This window comes from Schistocerca piceifrons, chromosome 3 (genome assembly GCF_021461385.2).
Source record: "Schistocerca piceifrons isolate TAMUIC-IGC-003096 chromosome 3, iqSchPice1.1, whole genome shotgun sequence".
Taxonomy (NCBI): domain Eukaryota; kingdom Metazoa; phylum Arthropoda; class Insecta; order Orthoptera; family Acrididae; genus Schistocerca; species Schistocerca piceifrons.
The window spans coordinates 521648167-521667191 of record NC_060140.1 but is presented as its reverse complement, the minus strand read 5'-3'; the positions used below and the strand labels follow the sequence as shown (position 1 = coordinate 521667191).

Genomic DNA, 19025 nt, shown 5'->3' with positions numbered 1-19025 from the left:
TCAATAAAAAGGGGCAGGCGACCGCGTAGGTCCCACCTGTGCATAGTGCGGAGGATACCTCCTCTCCAACAGGTATCATAAGCCTTCTCCAAGTCGAAGAACACGGCTACCATTTGGCGCCTTCGCAAAAAGTTGTTCATGATGAATGTCGACAAGGTCACAAGGTGGTCAACAGCGGAGCGGCGGCGACGAAAGCCGCATGGGACATTAGTAACTAGCCGTCGAGATTCAAGAATCCAGACTAACCGAGCATTAACCATGTGCTCCATCACCTTACAGACACAGCTTGTAAGAGAAATGGGGCGGTAACTAGAAGGAAGGTGTCTATCCTTCCTGGGTTTGGGTATAGGAACAACAACGGCGTCACGCCAACGCATGGGGACTTGACCTTCGGTCCAGACGCGATTGTAGGTACAAAGAAGGAAGCTTTTGCCCACCGGAGAAAGGTGTGCCAGCATCTGAACGTGAATGGCATCTGGCCCCAGAGCAGAGGACCGGGACAGTGCAAGCGCACGTTTGAGTAAAGGGGGCATTATAAGTTTCCAGATTCAGCGAGTGGAAGGAAGGTCGCCGAGCCTCTTCCGCCTCTTTCCTGGGAAGGAAGGCAGGATGGTAATGGGCGGAGCTTGAAACCTCCGCGAAAAAGTGGCCAAAGGCGTTGGAGACAGCCACAGGATCAACAAGGACCTCATTACCTGAGGTCAGGCCAGGTACCGAGGAGTGGGCCTTAATGCCCGACAGCCGGCGCAGGCTACCCCAAACGACGGAAGAGGGAGTAAAACTGTTAAAGGAGCTGGTGAAGGAGGCCCAACAAGCTTTTTTGCTGTCTTTGATGACTCTACGGCATTGCGCACGGAGTCGTTTGTATTCAATACAATTCGCCAACGTAGGATGGCGGCGAAAGGTGCGTAAAGCACATCGTCGAGCACGGATAGCGTCGCTACAAGCCTCGTTCCACCAGGGGACGGAAACGCGACGTGAAGAAGAAGTAGTACGAGGAATGGAACATTCGGCAGCATTGATGATAACAGCCGTGAGGTATTCGACCTGACTGTCACAACTGGGAAAATCGTGGTCCGGAAAGGTCCCCAGGGAGGGGTAAAGTCCCCAGTCAGCTTTCAGTATGTTCCAGCTCGAAGGACGTGGGGATGGGGTGTGGTGCGGGAGACGAATGACACAAGGGAAGTGGTCGCTCGAATAGGTGTCAGAAAGGACATACCACTCGAACCGACGGGCAAGAGTGGTAGAACAGATCGAGAGGTCCAAGTGGGAGTAGGTATGAGTAGAGTCCGAGAGGGGCGCCGGTATTGAGGCAGACAAGATTGAGATGGTTGAAGACATCCGCCAAGAGTGAGCCTCTTTGACAGGATGCAGGAGAACCCCAAAGGGGATGATAGGCATTGAAGTCGCCAAACAATAAAAACGGCGGGGGAAGCTGAACGATCAGGTGCATCATGTCAGCCCGACTAACAGCAGATGACGGTGGAGTGTAGATGGTACAAACTGAAAAAGTAAAAGCAGAAAGAGTAATGCGGACAGCTATTGCTTGGAGTGGGGTGGTCAATGGGATGGGATGGTAATAGACATCGTCCCGAACGAGCAACATGACCCCACCATGAGCTGGGATACCGTCCACAGGGGTGAGGTCGTACCGCTCCGAGGAATAGTGGGTAAAGGCAATACGGTCAGTCGGGCGCAACTTGGTTTCCTGGAGACCAAGGACGAGCGGACAGTGCAGGCGGAGGAGCAGTTGTAATTCCTCCCGATTAGATCGAATACCTCTTATGTTCCAATGAAACAACGCCATCGCTAGTCAAAAAGTTGGTGGAACGAGACGGGGGAAGAGCTGGTCACCTCGAAGGCCGCGGAGGGCCAGGTTGCGAGGGAACAACGCTACAACCGACGGGAGGCGGATCCGGTTCCATCGACTCGTCACCAGCTGCGGCCGCTGTCCCTGGTTGTGTAGGAGGGGCAGCATCATTTGCCGACGAAAGGCCAGCTGAGCGCCTGGCAGCAGAGCGTCCCGGCGAAACTGAGGACGGCCGGGAGCAGCGACTCACGGATGGAGCGTCAGACGAAACGCGCCGGGGTGGAGAGGGGGATAGAGACTTCTTCTTGGAGGCCTTCTTGGAAGGCCGAGGAGGCATAGGGATGGTGGGCTGGACCCGAAGAAGGTCCTCACGCGCGGGGTCCGTTTTGGAACGCCGGACCTCGGAAGCTGGGGTCCGGAACGTTTCCCCGATGGACGCCTGAGAAGAGGATCGCTTCTCGGGTGGCGTGGGGGGAGGAGGAGGAGGAAGAAGGGTGGCCCCTGGGGCAGAGGGGGTGGGGGCCACGGGGGAGGAGGATTTGGAAGGGAGGGAGTTGGGAGGCGGAGGCAGAGCCCCCTGATGGGCGGAGGAGGCGGAGGGGGGGACAGGATAGGGGTGAGGATACCGCGGAAGGAGTGGACACAACTGAGGCAAACGAAGTGGTCAATGGCACGGGATGGAGGCGGTCATACTTCTTCCTGGCCTCAGAATAAGAGAGCCGATCCAAAGTTTTGATTTCTTGTATCTTATTCTCCTTCTGATATGCGGGGCAGTCTGAGGATCTAGGCGAGTGGACGCCAGGACAATAATGCACCGAGGTGGGGTGCATGTATGTTCCTCACGAAGAGGACGTCCACAATCGCAACAAAGGGGCTCAGCCTCACACCGTGACGACATGTGCCCAAAGCGCAAACACCTAAAACAGCGCATAGGAGGCGGGACGTAAGGTCGCACGTCACACCTTTACCTTCTCTGGGAGAACGTCCCCCTCGAAGGCGAGGATAAAGGCCCCGGTGTCGATGCGACGGTCTTTGGGGCCGCGCTGGACTCGCCGGACGAAATGCACGCCTCGGCGCTCCAGGTTGGCCCTGAGCTCCTCATCAGATTGTAGCAGGAGGTCACAATGAAAAATAACCCCCTGCGTCCTATTTAGTGCCAGATGTGGGACAATGGATACTGGGATGTCCCCTGGAGTGCCGCCGACTGTGTGGCGGAGGTGGTCTTGATAAGAACGGACCCTGAACGCATCTTGCTGAGAGCCTCGATTTCCCCGAAGATGTCCTCAATGTGCTGAACAAAGAACATGGGCTTGGAGGTGGCGAATGTCCCCCCATCGGTTCGAGAACAGACCAAATAGCGGGGGAAGTACTTCGCCCCAAGCCGGCGGGCCTGTCCCTCCTCCCATGGAGTGGCCAAGGGGGAAAGGGCAGGAGAACCAGAACTAGAAACGGTACCTTTTCTTTTGAAAGACTCGGCCACAGAGTGACCTGATACGTGTTGACATTTCATCTGCGAAACGTCCGCCCCGATACCACCCACTCTGACCAGGGGCTCTCCCCACAGGCGCCACCCAGCCGCAGCAAGGGCCACCTGGCAGGATGACCAGTGCCGGGAGTCCTGATGCCCCAAGGAGACGGGCATCTACTCCATGGCCGACGTGGGGAGGGTGCAGCTCAGGTATCGGCAGTACGATCCCTGTGTTGTCAGGGGGCTACAACCTAGAGGGTACATGACGACCCCACCACAACGGGCTGGCTACCGTGCTGGATTTCTGGTGCCATGGAAAGTCCATCATGATCGCTGGTGCAGATGGAGATGCACTATGGGCGTAACTTGGACAACCCATCAGGCGTTTAGGCCTAATTTGAGGAATAGTGGGTATGGTTACAATGCCGGTGCAATGCTGAGTGCCAAGGTCTTAGTGCACTTAGGACCAGTGGTACACCACGTAAGGTGTCCTTCCCCAAAAGGCTCGTACTTCTGTAGAATTTTGAAAAATGGAGGTCAAACCCCAAGGGGGACCATCACATGGAAGGCCGAAACGGTTGAAACTCCTTTTAGTCGCCTCGTACGACAGGCAGGAATACCTCCGGCCTATTCTTACCCCGGACCCGCAGGGGGGACAGAAAGAATATGTGACAATTTCTTAAATACGATGTTCCTGGAAGATGATATTGATACAAGCAGCATAGGTTGTATTAAGTTGCAGACTTACAGCACTGGGGTCCAAGCTGTTCATAAGTATCTTAGCAAACATATTTGATGGGTGACCCACAGGCACACCTGGTTGATCAAATATGGCTGTGCAGCAACAGGCAATTTTGTTACTTGCATATAGATGTTTTGTATATGACATATTAGTCCAGTATTTATTACTTTTCTGTGTTCTTTGGATTGGTTTTGGTTGTGTTTTGGACTGATTATAATATGCACACCAAATTGTGGTGTGCTGAGAACAACATTGGCTCACGACTTCAGATTTGATTAGACTTGCAACTCGGACTCTGTTGGGTGCAACAAAACAGCAACCAACTGTCGGGCAATGGCTGTTTTGCACCATATTAATTCATGGTGAACTTAGACTGATAAATTTTCTCAGATAACGTGATGCAATGTCTAGGACAAAATTATCATTGTCATTTTTTGACTCTCATGTCACCTTTCTTGAAGTTAACTTTCTTCATGCTGGCAGGAATCCCCAAATTCACTAAAGATACGCAAACAATCAAACATAAAAAGCTGAACCTTCATAGTTGTCATTACTCAGACATCTCTGCAAAATTAACATCTGTGTCAGACATATCTGACCCACTGTAGATTATTTGTGAAAGTGTAGAGCTTGCTTCTTCTCTTTTCTCACTACTCACAACTGCCTCAACATGCTACTTCATAAGCAGATTTTCCATTCTATATTAGTTACTCCACAAACTAACAAGTAACTGCACGAAAATAAAAGCAGCATGCCTCTCATTTTACAATACCATTCTCACTTGTGTTTCATCAGACTACTTCTCAGGCTGTGTTATTATTTCTTGCCATACTCTAAAATGTGTTAAGGCTCTCCCATGCTACCTTGAGTGCTCTTCACTCTCCTCTCAAATTCTGCAGTATTTTGGTACACTGCATGTGTCCCTTTAATCCATTTCCCAGTCATAAGGTAGGTACCACTCTCACTGTGCCAAAACCAGTATGTGCCATATTCACCATTCTTCTTGTAACTGTTTCTGACTAGTCACTTGTAACACCAGTTTACCTTTAGCTGGAGATTATGAGACCATTCCAATTTACAACAAATAGCAGGCACTGTGCTGCCAACTATCCTCCTGACCTTTGATATATTGTGGGTAGTGACTATGCCCAATTGTGAACTATTTTTATGCATCTTCCTATCACCACCACAGGTAACTATTTCATAATTGAAGAAATTGACTACAAGACAATCTAAACCATATACAATCATTGCTTTGCCTTCTGAATCAGCATGATACCCATAAATAAGTTACTGTAACATATAATACCAGGTGGTATCTCATACGCTTCCATCATATCAACTTTTTATCATGTTTACAGTTTTCCACTCAGTTGAATCGTCAATTGTGAACAAAATTTCACCATTAATTCTTCCAGGCATCATGAGATACTGTGAGAACATCATACGTTAAGTTAGTATAATTTAAAATGAAGCACATGTCATGTTTTTCTATTTTTTTTTCCTATTCTGCAGCAGAACTTTTAGAACATTCGAGATACAATGGACTTGAAACAAGACAGTGCAGCCACTGCAAGCAGTGCAAGCTCTTCAGTGGATAAAGGTAAAATTTATGTATCTATTGAAACAATACTGTATTTTTCCTGTGTTGTGTACTGTTTTGTTTGTTCTGCATCCCACAATCTGGAAAGATTTTTTGGGTGAATGAATAAATAAGTAAACAAATTATTGAAACTGCCTGGCAGATTAAAACTGTATGCCGGACTGAAATTTGAATTCGGGACCTTTGCCATTCGCGAGCAGGTGCTCTACAAACTGAGATACCCAAGCACGGCTCACGCCCCATCCTCACAGTTTTAATTCCATCAGTACCTTGTCCCCTACCTTCCAAACTTCACAGAAGCTCTCCTGCAAATCTTGCAAAACTAGCACTCCTGGAAGAAAGGATATTGTGGAGACATGGCTTAGCTGCAGCAGGGGGGATGTTTCTAGAGTGAAATTTTCACTCTACAGTGGAGTGTGTGCTGATATGAAACTTCTTGGCAGATTAAAACTGTGTGTCGGACCGAGACTCGAACTCGGGACCTTTGCCATTCGCAGGCAAGTGCCCTACCAACTGAGCTACCCAAACATGACTCATGCCCCATCCTCACAGCATTAATTCCGCCAGTATCTTGTCCCCTACCTTCTCAACTTCACAGAAGCTCTCCTGCGAACCTTGAAGAACTAGCACTTCTGGAAGAAAGGATATTGCGGAGACATGGCTTAGCCACAGCAGGGGGGATGTTTCTGGAATGAAATTTTCACTCTACAGTGGAGTGTGCGCTGATATGAAACTTCCTGGCAGATTAAAACTGGCGGAATTAAAGCTGTGAGGACGGGGCATGAGTCGTGCTTGGGTAGCTCAGTTCGTAGACCACTTGCCCGCAAAAGGCAAAGGCCCCGAGTTCGAGTCTTGGTTCGGCGCACAGTTTTAATCTGCCAGGAAGTTTCATATAGCACACAATCCACTGAGAGTGAAAATTTCATTTTAGAAATATCCCCCTAGCTGTGGCTAAGCCATGCCTCTGCAATATCCTTTCTTCCACGAGTGCTACTTCTACAAGGTTCGCAGGAGAGCTTCTGTGAAGTTTGGAAGGTAGGGGACGAGGTACTGGTGGAATTAAAGCTATGAGGATGAGGTGTGAATCGTGCTTGGGTAGCTCAGATGGTAGAGCACTTGAATGGGAAAGGCAAAGGTCCCGAGTTCACGTCTCGGTCTGGCACATAGTTTTAATCTGCCAGGAAGTTTCATATCAGCACACACTCTGTTGTAGAGTGAAAATTTCATTCTAGGAACATACCCCAGGCTGTGGCTATGCCATGTCTCCGCAATATCTTTTCTTCCTGGAGTTCTAGTTGTGCAAGGTTCGCAGGAGAGCTTCTGTGAAGTTTGGAAGTAAGGGGACAAAGTGCTGGTGGAATTAAAGCTGTGAGGACGAGGGATGAGTCATGCTTGGGTAGTTCAGTAGGTAGCTCACTTGCCTGCAAAAAGCAAAGGTCCCGAGTTCGAGTCTCGGTCTGGCACACAGTTTTAATCTACCAGGAAGTTTCATATCAGCACACACTCTGTTGTAGAGTGAAAATTTCATTCTAGAAACATATCCCAGGCTGTGGCTAAGTCATGTCTCCGCAATATCCTTTCTTCCAGGAGTGCTAGTTCTGCAAGGTTTGCAGGAGAGCTTCTGTGATGTTTGGAAGGTAGGGGATGAGGTACTGGCAGAATTAAAGCTGTCAGGACGGGGTGTGAGTTGTGCTTGGGTAGCTCAGTTGGTAGACCACTTGCCCACAAAAGGCATAAGCCCCGAGTTCGAGTCTCGGCCCAGCACACAGTTGTAATCTGCCAGGAAATTTCATATCAGTGCACACTCCACTGTAGAGTGAAATTTTCATTCTAGAAACATTCCCCCACTGTGGGTAAGCCATGTCTCCGCAATATCCTTTCTTCCAGGAGTGCTATTTCTGCAAGGTTTGCAGGAGAGATTCTGTGAAGTTTGGAAGGTAGGGAACGAGGTACTGGCGAAATTTAAGCTATGAGAACAGGGCGTGAGTTGTGCTTGGGTAGCTCAGTTGGTAGAGCACTTGCCCGCGAAAGGCAAAGGTCCCGAGTTCGAGTCTCAGTCTGGCACACAGTTTAATCTACCAGGTAGTTTCATATCAGTGCACACTCCGCTGTAGAGTGAAAATTTCAGTCTAGAAACATCCCCCCCCACCTCCCCCCCCCATTTCCCACTCTGGCTAAGCCATGTCTCTGCAATATCCTTTCTTCCAGGAGTGCTAGTTCTGCAAGGTTCGCAGGAGAGCTTCTGTGAAGTGTGGAAGGTAGGGGACGAGGTACTGGCGGAAATAAAGCTGTGAGGACAGGGCGTGAGTTGTGCTTGGGTAGCTCAGTTGGTGAAGCACTTGCTCACGAAAGGGAAAGGTCTCGTGTTGAGTCTCGGTCCATCACACAGTTTTAATCTACCAGGAAGTTTCATATCAGTGCACACTCTGCTGTAGAGTGAAAATTTCATTGTAGAAGTAAACAAATTGTTTGTCACAGTCTGACGGGTAGCCCAACTACTAAGTGTATATGGTAGTAGCTGTTTTCAACATTGTGTGATTACTATTGAAATAAGTGGATGCCATCCCGTATCTTTTCAATTAAATGCCTTACGTGGTTAGATCATCTGACAATTTGCTCTTTACTGTCAAATTTATTGAGACTTGTGGTCTTGAAGAATACATTTATATTATTATAATCTGTTTCATAACCCAGACAGATGAGGTGAACGGCATTCAAATGTCCAATGGGTTTCTAGTTACATGTGTGTCACTGTTATTTATTAGAGCTATCATTAACTGTTTATATCAGCAGTGCATATAAACCAGATCATGTTCGTAAGCAATCCTGAACACACATTATTGCAGGTCTAAATCATTCTCATTTCCATCTAGCTCCAACTTACATTAAATTCTGCTATTATCACTTACACCATTCACAAATGCTGCTACCCGTTCCACCCTTCTAACTTAATTTCTTATCTCCATGTGCCTCATCCACAGCTGACCTTTTCATTTGTTCCATTATCATTTTATGTATGTGTGTGTCCATGTGCTTGTTTCACGACTACAAAGTGAGACATGGTCACGTAAACAAACAGCATCAAAAGAACCATACTGGCTGATGGAGATACAGAGAACAGAGAAATGTCTGGTCACAAAGAATTCAAGGATATCTGCATCGGATTACATTCAGAGCCCAATGACGAATATCTTCAGGTGACCATCAGCCTTCCTTCTTTGAACAATATCCACAGGAAAGAGAATAAGACATGTATTGTTTGTGCTAGCATTGCTTCAGAATCTTGAGAATATAAACAATAATTATTTATATAAAAATTTTTTTAATATAACACATTTTTAAATTGGACTAAGCATTAAATAATTTCTCCTAGCCACATACACATTTCTAAACTCAAACAGGTGGTCCTGAAAATGGTGCTTGGGATTTTTAATGGCTGTGACAACATTTAAAAAACTAAAAATGAAAAATACACTGCACAGGCAATAGGTAAAGGTTGCATAATATCTCATGAGTAAATGATGAAGGTAAAAATTTGAGAGACCTGAGCTCACATGGAGGCATACCAGCAATCATTCTTACCATGAAATGACCTCAACTGGAACAGGAAATAAGGGAAACAGTAGTGGTACATAAAGTGCCCTTTGTCACATATCAGACATGAAAGTGAGTTAATACTGCAATGTCACCCAGTTCTTAACTATGTTGAAAGTTTAAATTTTCTTGCACATCAGGAAGTTAGTTTAAAATCAACTGCAAACTTTGAGCCAAACAGACACAAAAGTCACCTGATAAAAACAGTTTAAAATGAGATTTATTGTACTATGCAGTACGTCCTGCTGTATGTCCTGCTCAATGTCCTTAAACTATTAATTTTATTTTGTCCACTATAAAATCTTTGTGAAACTGGTTCAGACACTTTCATAGAAGGTAATAATACTTTCTTGAGATGAATCAAGTTTGCTGCTGGGAGATGTATAATAAGATGGTAACCGTGCAAGGCAAAAGTATTTTCAACTACCCATTACAATACTTTAATTTTATTTATTAGTTTGACAGCAAGAGTGTACCCACAAGCTGAGATTTTGTGGGAGGAGGCAACTCATGTTAGTTTCATGGTGGACAACAAAATTGGTTTGAGATTTCATGACAAATGGCTCTGGGTACACTTGCTACTAATCATCACCTGCTGCATGTTTTGGTTTTCTTCAAACTGATACTGAAATGGTACATCTTCTGTCTGGTGGGGCAGGTTGTAAGTTCGTGAATTTTTATATTAAAGGGTTGGGAGTTTGGGGGGGTGGGGGGGAGCAGCTCTTCTCTCCTCTACCCCTCAATGGGGATGTCCTTATTGGAAGGTATTAATGAAGTAAATGTATCTGCCATATCTCCATACATCCTCATGCGCTGCCCAGCTTTTCATCTGTACCTTATTACCACTTACGCAAATTTGGTGCAGCATCATGTTACTAACAACACACATGTTGTCAAACTGTGGGACCAATGGAGCTAGGGAGTTTCCTGTTCAGCCACCCACATCTATGACATAAATCCTCAAGACTTTCCAGTTTGCAGACAAATGTCTTGTTATACACTGTTCACTCACATTAATGTGACCACAAGTCAAAAGCATGAATAACACCATTTGCATTGTGGATGACTGTGAGATGTGCAGGAAGAAAGTCAATAATGCTCTGAGAGATACCTACAGGAATGTGGAGCCATGTCAACTCCAGTGCTGGGGTTGGGGCGCTAGGTTTCTTGGTATGCAAATTCCAGCCTTCATTGCCTATGAACAACAGTCAGCATGGGTGCATGAGCCATGCATTTGCTGTCATCTATGGCCTGTGGTGCACCACAATTGCATTGGTGTTAGTTTTGGATAACAGCATTTTGCTGTGCACCGTATATTTTAACCACGATGTAACATGAAGAGTTTACAAACTCAGCTGCTTCAGATATGCTTGCAACCTTGGCCTGAAAGCCAATGATCATATCCTTTTGGACAGCAGATAAATCAGACATTTCTGCATTATGAAAATGACTGCACTGTCTTCCACATTCCCCGACAAGTTTTATATAGCCTCCACTGATAGAGCAGTCACCTGCTGTCTGTGAGTGGTAGTCACATTAATATGACAGGACCATGTATCTGAGCTATTGTAGGAAGAAAGTACATTTTTTTCCTGGTTGAACACAAAATAAAACTTGTGTTCTGGTTTAGATGGACTCACGTTTCCACATATACTCATACACAGATGCAGGAAAAACTATGAATATAACTATAGCTATCAATTTCTAGATATTTTATAGCACAGTCAGATCCAAGGTCATCTGAGATAAGGAACATCTCTTAAAAGCCTGTGACCACAACATATCAGCTGAGGTCTCTCTGAGTTATTTATGAATGGTGTTCTCACAGTAATAAAAAGGAGAAGAAGCAAAGGTACTGATAAGATAAACACAGAATGATTTTATTCTTACACATGCTTCATAGCTGATAGTTTAGTAAAACATCATTCTGATTATTTCTTGTCTGAACACACTAAATACTGCAGTCAACAAATGTAGTTGATTTCTTACCTGAGACTTGTCATATTTGAGTCTTTTCCAAATGAATGGTTTTTTGTCAGGATGGGAACTAGCTCCAACATCCATATTAGAAGCATTATAATTTGGATTAGAAAATGTCAGCACACTTCGCCCTGTAGCATATAAATACTTCTTCTGTTTTTTGTGTCGATGGAATAAAAGCAGTATGACCATAGCCAAAGTAGCAAGTACTATCAAACTGAACAGGCCCATTATTATAATCATAATGTGTGATGGTATTCCATGCTCCTTTGGTTTTTCTGCACTTCCAGTGCCTGCCAACATATTTAAATCATCATCCACACCATCTTTTATACCAGGCTCATCATTTTCATTTGGATAGGCTGGAGAAATAGGCATGTTGTCATAATCTTCATCTTCTCCTGTGTAATCCTCAACATCCATAAGGGGATTTAATTCTTTCTGTTTCTTGTTTGGTACATGAGCACTGGGCACTGTAAAGAGAGTTATTAAAAATATAATTTACACTTTATTATGCTATTCACCAATCTATGTTGCTTTAAATTGTGGCTCACATATAAAAAAAAAAAAACATATACGAACCTGTAGAGCAATGACGATCATCTGGTATATCAGGACAAGCACAGATGTAATCCTTTTGTCGGTAAAGACATAAGTGAGAGCAGCCACCATTATGGACTGCACAAGGATTCCAGCCAGGTTGCCGCTCAGCAGCTACAGCTCGTATTTCCATTACTCCATCAAGGTCTTTGCGAATTACTTTTCGATCTAAACCTGTCTTCTTATCAGCTCTCTCCACTGACTTCTTGTACCAATCGGTCCAGTAGATATGGTCACCATACTGAAATAGTTGAATAAATTCAACGACATTTTTAGTAAAAACAGTCTGAATCAAGAACTTCCAGAGGGTGTATGCAGTGCAAACTTGAAATCTTTTGCTTGTGATCTCTCTCATCAGCTCAAATCCCATTATAGTTGTCAGCTCTTGTGAAACAATATACACTACAGAAACTGGAAGTTGATCAGTAGACTGCCATCTTAAAATAAATGGAAGGCAATGTCAATTACTGCATTAATGATTTTTTTCCTCCCTTGGAAGTATTACACTGAGCAAATGAATAAAGATGATGTAGTAGTTATGATTCCTCACTGGAGCAGCAGGTTTCATATCCCTATCTCATGAGCCTAATTTGGATTTTATCAATGCCAGGTTCATTGTTTAATTATTTCCTTTACCTGTATTCTGTCAGAGTTTTTCTCAGTCTCCAATGACAAGATGTTTAAAGTTTAAACTCCATTCCTATTGAAACATATTTTATACATCTTCTGGTTGGTAAAGTACATTAATTGGTTTATTATTCCCTAATCTGACATGCTAATTTCAAAAGAAGCCTCATAATTTTAATATGCCTCACATAATCACCAAATATACTTTAGAGACCATTCAGTACATGACTGGAATGCATATTACTGCTGTGTGATATTTTTAGTGCCTCTTCCAGTTTGTATTCTACCATAAATCCCTAAAGCAATATGACCTTTCAATTAAGTACCAAATCAATTATGATAATCTTCCATCATTCAACCTACCTTCCCAAGACTGCCATAAGAATCTACCAAGATGGTACTTCCAAGCTTTCAGCCTGAATGAAAGAGCTCAGAAATGAAATTCTAGCAGCAGAGCATTACACAGAGTTTCACAAGGAAGACAGATAATTCTTTCACAACTTGGGTGATTCAGATCCCCCATACAATTCTCGCATTTCTAAAGGCCACAAATTGCTGGGTGAGCACAAAGGAAAGATCTCTCAAAAATGCATGTTTTGATGTATAATTTGTTGTTGCTTGGAAAATAACTCGATTACCTTGTACCCAGACATCAATTTCAAATTTTTGACAAATTTTTACTTGCTGTTACACACCTGTAACTTTTTAAGAACTGACGAAATTCATTACCACAAATTATTGTATAAACATTGTATTGTAAATTTAATGTCCTTCACTTATCCAGATTTTTTAGAAAGTATTGGAAAGGATTACGATTTTTAATCATATATGCCAATTACATATGTTTTTGTTCACATTTTGGGGGTTTTGATACTTTCCTTGATTCTGCATTTTTTAAGTCTGGACCACACGAAAATGTAAAACAGGATTTTCACTGTATATGTCAATCATTGCGTACCTGAGTGAGTCCAAATGGATGTGTTTTAGCAGGAACAAGCTGTATTCTGTTTCTACCATTCAGGTCTGCTGTTTCTATTCTATCCTTAAGAGCATCTGCCCAGTAAAGTCTTCTGGCAGCATAGTCAATAGCTAGACCATTGGGAAAACCTAGTTCAGTTCCAACGACAACTGTTCTGTTGGAACCATCCAGCAATGCTCTTTCAATTTTTGGGTTGTCTCCCCAGTCAGTCCAGTACATGTACCTATTCAGAAAAATTACTCATAAAGTCACACAATTGAAAAACTTGAAATCAAAATATGTAACATAATTTTTGGGGTGATTCAAAATATACACAAAAATTATTCAACATATACTCACCCCTTCCTTGGGAACATTGCAAGTGCCCTTGGTTCATCTAAACCATTTTTTATTATCACTTTCCTACATGTTCCATCCAGTTTTGCAACCTCCAGAACTTTCCTGCCAGCATCTGTCCAGTAAATGTTATCAGCTATCCAGTCAACCACCAAACCATCTGGTGTAGCCAAATTTTTTGATACCACAACACTTGTATTGGAGAGGTTGTGCATGTCCACACTCCTAATTAAGGGAAAAATGTTTCAAGAGTCACTTACAACTAAAAAAGAATAAACACCAGAAAAAGAAACAGAATGATTAAATAAGATGAAAAGAAACCTCAGAGACTCCTGCCAGTGGTGCTTAATAGTGATAAAATATATCAACAATTAAAATATAATTTCTGTAAAGTTGAAGGTATAAAAAAGTCTTACATTGTTTTACATATAAATTCCTTTTCTATTTGTGTGTATTATTCTAAGTGCAATTGTTTCATGAATGAAATCTGATTGAACAGTTCCTGCATGTGGTGTAGCTCAGCTGGGGTTTTTTCTTGTCACAGGCAATGTGTGCTCTATCTAACCTGTTGGTTAGCACTGTACATTAGATGGTGGTGGCTTGTTGCGTGCTGATTCAGGTCTGTAAAGGTCTTGCTATAAACAGCATGGCCTAGAGTATACTCTGCCTTCTTACTTATTAGAATATCCAATAAAGGAAGACGGCTAGTCACTTCTAGTACCACCACGACTATAATATCTTGATGAATGCTGTTTAAGTGATCCAGAAACTCTTCCAGCACCTATCTGCCATGCTTTCACACCATGAATGTGTCATCAACCTAACAGAAGTGCTTGGGTTTTAGACGGGCACTCTGAAATGCCACATCCTCAAAATATGTCATGTAGAGTTATTTTGCCAGTAACTGACATTGTGAGGGCTCTGTGGCTGTACAAGGTGATTCTAAATAACATACCTAAAAGTAGCATTAAATAGCACATGAAATTTACTTACTTGAAATAATTTATTCTCAGTTCTGAACCTGACAGAACCATAAGTTTCGTTCTACATTTGTACCATTCGAGTGTCTCTCATCACATGGCAGATACCCCATCTGTACAAAATTTCTTTCCAGATGCATGAGGTTATCCCAGAATCTACCTCCATGGGCAATCTTGACTTTTCTCTCAATGTGTCACACAACCTGTTTCCATAAACTGAGCATACGATGCTTTTATAGCATTTGCCTGGGGTGGCGCTTTGTGATACTCCATTCTGACATGTCTTCTTATAATAATTGCATTTTGTGGTACCACAAGCAGCACTGTTCTGGACCACTATGCACCTCCATTGTTACTGTGGTCACGCACTCTCTCCATAGAATGAACGAATGGACTGACATTAATGCAGCTAGAATGTGGGAAGAGGTTTGAAGAGCTCCCAGACAACACTCTGGTAATGGTTTTGAAGTTATTTACTGTTTCTTTTAGGTAACTAAACAATGGAAAATGCAGAATGGACTGTAACAATATAATGAAAATAATAGTTGCTACTCACCATACAGAGGAGATGCTGAGTTGCAGATAGGCACAACAAAAAGACGATCGGAAAGTGAGCTTCAAACCAATAAGGGCTTTATCAAAAATACACACACACACACACACACACACACGCAAACACACACACACACACACGACTGCAGTCTCTGACAGCTGAGGGCTCAGTCTTTTTATTGTGCCTATCTGCGAATCAGTATCTCCACTATATTGTGAGTAACAACTATCCTTTTCATAAAATTGTTTTAGGCAACTAATTTAGAATAACCCTGTACAAAATATGTTATAAAAACATCTGCCAACCATTAATTTAAAGACTTTTTTTTTCAACACATTTTATTTTTCTGTGCTGTTACTAGTTTTGAACTTTCATTCTTCTCAGATGGTTGCAGTATGAGATGAACTCTTAGTCAGATGTTGGTTATTTTGTTTGCTGTGGTGTCAGTAAAGGCTTAATTTTTTTGTTATTTTCCATATACCATGCTTTAGTATCATGGTAAATGCATGCCAAAGTTATAAACACTTCCATAAAATCACAAAGTAAAAAGTTGGTCAACAATAGCATTTTTTCAATGAATAATCTGACTTTGCATAATGACAGTGTGCTGGGTAATGCAGGACAGCAACTCATTTTAGATTGTGATGCAAAAAGATACAGCCAGAGTTGCAACTAAAATGGATGTTTATTTGGTCGGTTACTGGTTTTGTGCTATGTCCATTCTCAAACAAACCAATGTTTGCTAAGTAAAATGTCCATCCAAAATAGCAGCAAATAAAGTTGGTACATATGTGTATGGCCCCAGATAATATTCGTTAATGAATGAGGATAGGCGTAGCCCAAAACTGGTCACCGACTAAATAATTTTTGTTGCAACTCTGGCTGTCTCTTTTTGCATCATAATATGATTTTGCATACACTTCATGTACTTGTGTTAAAATATGTGGAGTGTAGTTGAAATCAGACTGTTCACTGAAAAAGAGCTACTGGTGAACCACTTTTTACTTTGTGAGTTTGTGGAATTGTTTATAGTGCTGGGACACTTTTACCATGATACTACTACATGGTACACAGAAAATAACAAAAACTCAAGTCTCCAAATCTATCAAGACATGTTCACTGAAAGCATGGCAAACATAACAACCAATGTCTAATTAGCAGTTCACCTTGTAATGCAGCCACCTGACAATGAACGAAAGTTCAAAACTGGTTGTAGGAATGTTACCGTTTACACATAAAATAGACACATGAAGTATTGATATGATAATTTCCTCTTATTATACACAGCCAACAAATCACCACGCATAAATATATACAAGTTAAACAGAATAGGAAACTCAAAGAGCATGAGAAGTTGAAGAAACACTGCACTTGTCTCATATCGATTTGTCAATTATATCACTCCCATGCAGTCACACTGCCTAAACTGTGGAACACTTTGAATTTGACCTTGTGTCCAGCTCTTTTGTGGATGGCTGAGCATGATGGATACGTAACTGCAGTAACACAGCTGGTTCTAGGGTATGGAGGTTGTAAGGCCATCGCTAGGAGACAGTGGGGGAGGAGTGTGAAGTGTTAGTTTCCCTGGTATCATTATGGCACTCTCAGAAGTTGGTGGTAAGACTCATGCAGGCTTAACACAATCAATGAAGGCTTTAGTTCAATTGCTATTTTGGACTATCTCCATTGTGTGTTATTTCGTCATAGAATTGGGAAGGGTCTGTAGTAGGGAATTAAAGCTGAGTGCAGATAAGTTCCATGTTATGCATGACTTGAGAGCATTCTGCTAACACATTGTTCATGAAAACTGGGTGAGTTCTATGGTGTGACGCAGGAGGGTGGCATATCCATGCTGTGTGTTCATGTAGTAGTTGTACCAGATGGGAAAGCTGTGTTTCATCTGGTGGTGATGAGGGAGTGAGAATGTCTACCAGGATGCACAGAGGTTTGTCATAGACCATCTATGCTGACAAGCAACTGCGTTCCTCTTTGAAGACTGTTCATATGCCTTGCAGAACCATTCATAGGCCTAGCAGAACAAGGGGAAACAGCTGAGCCCAGGTATGACTGTGGCACATTAAATGCCTTTTAAAGTCTGTCCATCTCTCAATCATGTGGTTGCTTGGTGGGTGGTAACTTGTGATACGACTGTGCTGGAAACCACACCATTTTGACATCTGGACACAAATTGTCACCCTTGGTTTGTAGTGCTGTGAAGATGGCAACCAAAATGTGTCAACCAGGTCTTGATAAATGTCCTTAGCAGATACCTGTTGGTCCTTGATCGGAACAGCCTGTGTCCATCGTGTGCAACTATCCACCACCATTAACATGTGCCGGCCGAAGTGGCCGTGCGGTTAAAGGCGCTGCAGTCTGGAACCGCAAGACCGCTACGGTCGCAGGTTCGAATCCTGCCTCGAGCATGGATGTTTGTGATGTCCTTAGGTTAGTTAGGTTTAACTAGTTCTAAGTTCTAGGGGACTAATGACCTCAGCAGTTGAGTCCCATAGTGCTCAGAGCCATTGGAACCATTAACATGTATCGGTATCCTGCAGGTGTGGGAAGAGGGCTGACTGGGTCAATGTGAACATGGCCAAACCTCACTGTTGAAGCTGGAAAATGTCCCATATTTGTGTGCATATGACATCTGATCTTTTTGCAATGGAACTATATGCCTATGTGAACCCAGTTGTGCACATCTTTCCTGGTTGAAGGCCACATGAATTGATCATTTGTCTGACTGTGGCATTGGCCATGTGGCGTGCTAAGTTGTGGGGCTGTCAAAAACCATCTGTCAGAACTGAGTTGTTACACAAGGCATTGCATTTGTTTCTAGATACACCCAAAAGTTGGAGGCGTAGGCCGGGAGTCATTAAATAACATTTGAAATTGTTGATCGGAACACTGAGCACTGGCAAGGTAATTGTAGTTTGAAACCAGCACTAGGCTGCTGGTGTGAGAAAAGTAATTGGCTACGATGTTATTGCCACCATGACTGCAGAGAGTGTCAATTGTAGATTGGCAGAGTTATTCAGTGTGTCTGAAATGGTGTGGAGAGCACTTGTGACATACCTTTTGAAATGCAGTGATGGGTTTGTGGTCAGTGTTAATTTTGACAGGTCGGGCCTTGACAAATCCGCGCAAGTGTCAGATGCTCTTTTAGATTGCAAATGGTTCCCAATCATAAGTGATCCAACGTGTTTGGCTGGGTTTCAGGTTTTAGGAGAAGAAACTCAGAGGTCGCCAGTGTCCATTCACTTTTTGATGTAGTGCTACACTGATAGCTATTGGTTGGCCTCAAGCATGTGGAACAGGGTGAGAGAGCACCACATTGTCTGAGAGGCTCTCTTGCATCCTTGAAAATGGTTTCCATTCTCCTGGTCCACTGGAGGCGGTGCTTAATTATTGTGTGGTGGCATGCCAGTGTGTCTGAGAAAGGTGTTTGTCTTGCAGCGGTTCCTCCAATGTGTCACCGGTAAAAATTATCCATTCTGGGTAAACACCTCAAATGTTAATTATTCTGTGGCCGTAGAAGGGCACATAAAGTGTCCAACTTCCCAGGCAAGGGTGTGATACCTTGTACCGACACTTTATAGTCGAGCAATGTTACCACAGGTTCACTGATGATACACTTGTTCTTGCTGAGTGTAATTCCACAATCAGTTAATCTCTGTCACACCACCCTGAAGTGCTGTTCACGTGAGAGGGCATTTTCGGAAAATATTAGCATGCAGTCGAGGTAAGCCACATCTG

At 43.3% G+C, this 19025-nt stretch overlaps 1 protein-coding gene across 1 annotated transcript in view; it reads right to left on the bottom strand.

Annotated features, from left to right (window-relative positions):
- LOC124789608 (low-density lipoprotein receptor-related protein 4) overlaps positions 1–19025 on the bottom strand; it is a 618985-nt gene that overhangs the window by 6239 nt on the left and 593721 nt on the right. Inside the window, exons 25-28 of the mRNA XM_047257023.1 lie at positions 13743–13964; positions 13383–13626; positions 11780–12038; positions 11207–11670 (exon numbers count right to left, since the gene is read on the bottom strand). Of these exons, the coding sequence (XP_047112979.1) occupies positions 11207–11670; positions 11780–12038; positions 13383–13626; positions 13743–13964 (1189 nt within the window). The remainder of the gene's footprint in view (positions 1–11206; positions 11671–11779; positions 12039–13382; positions 13627–13742; positions 13965–19025) is intronic.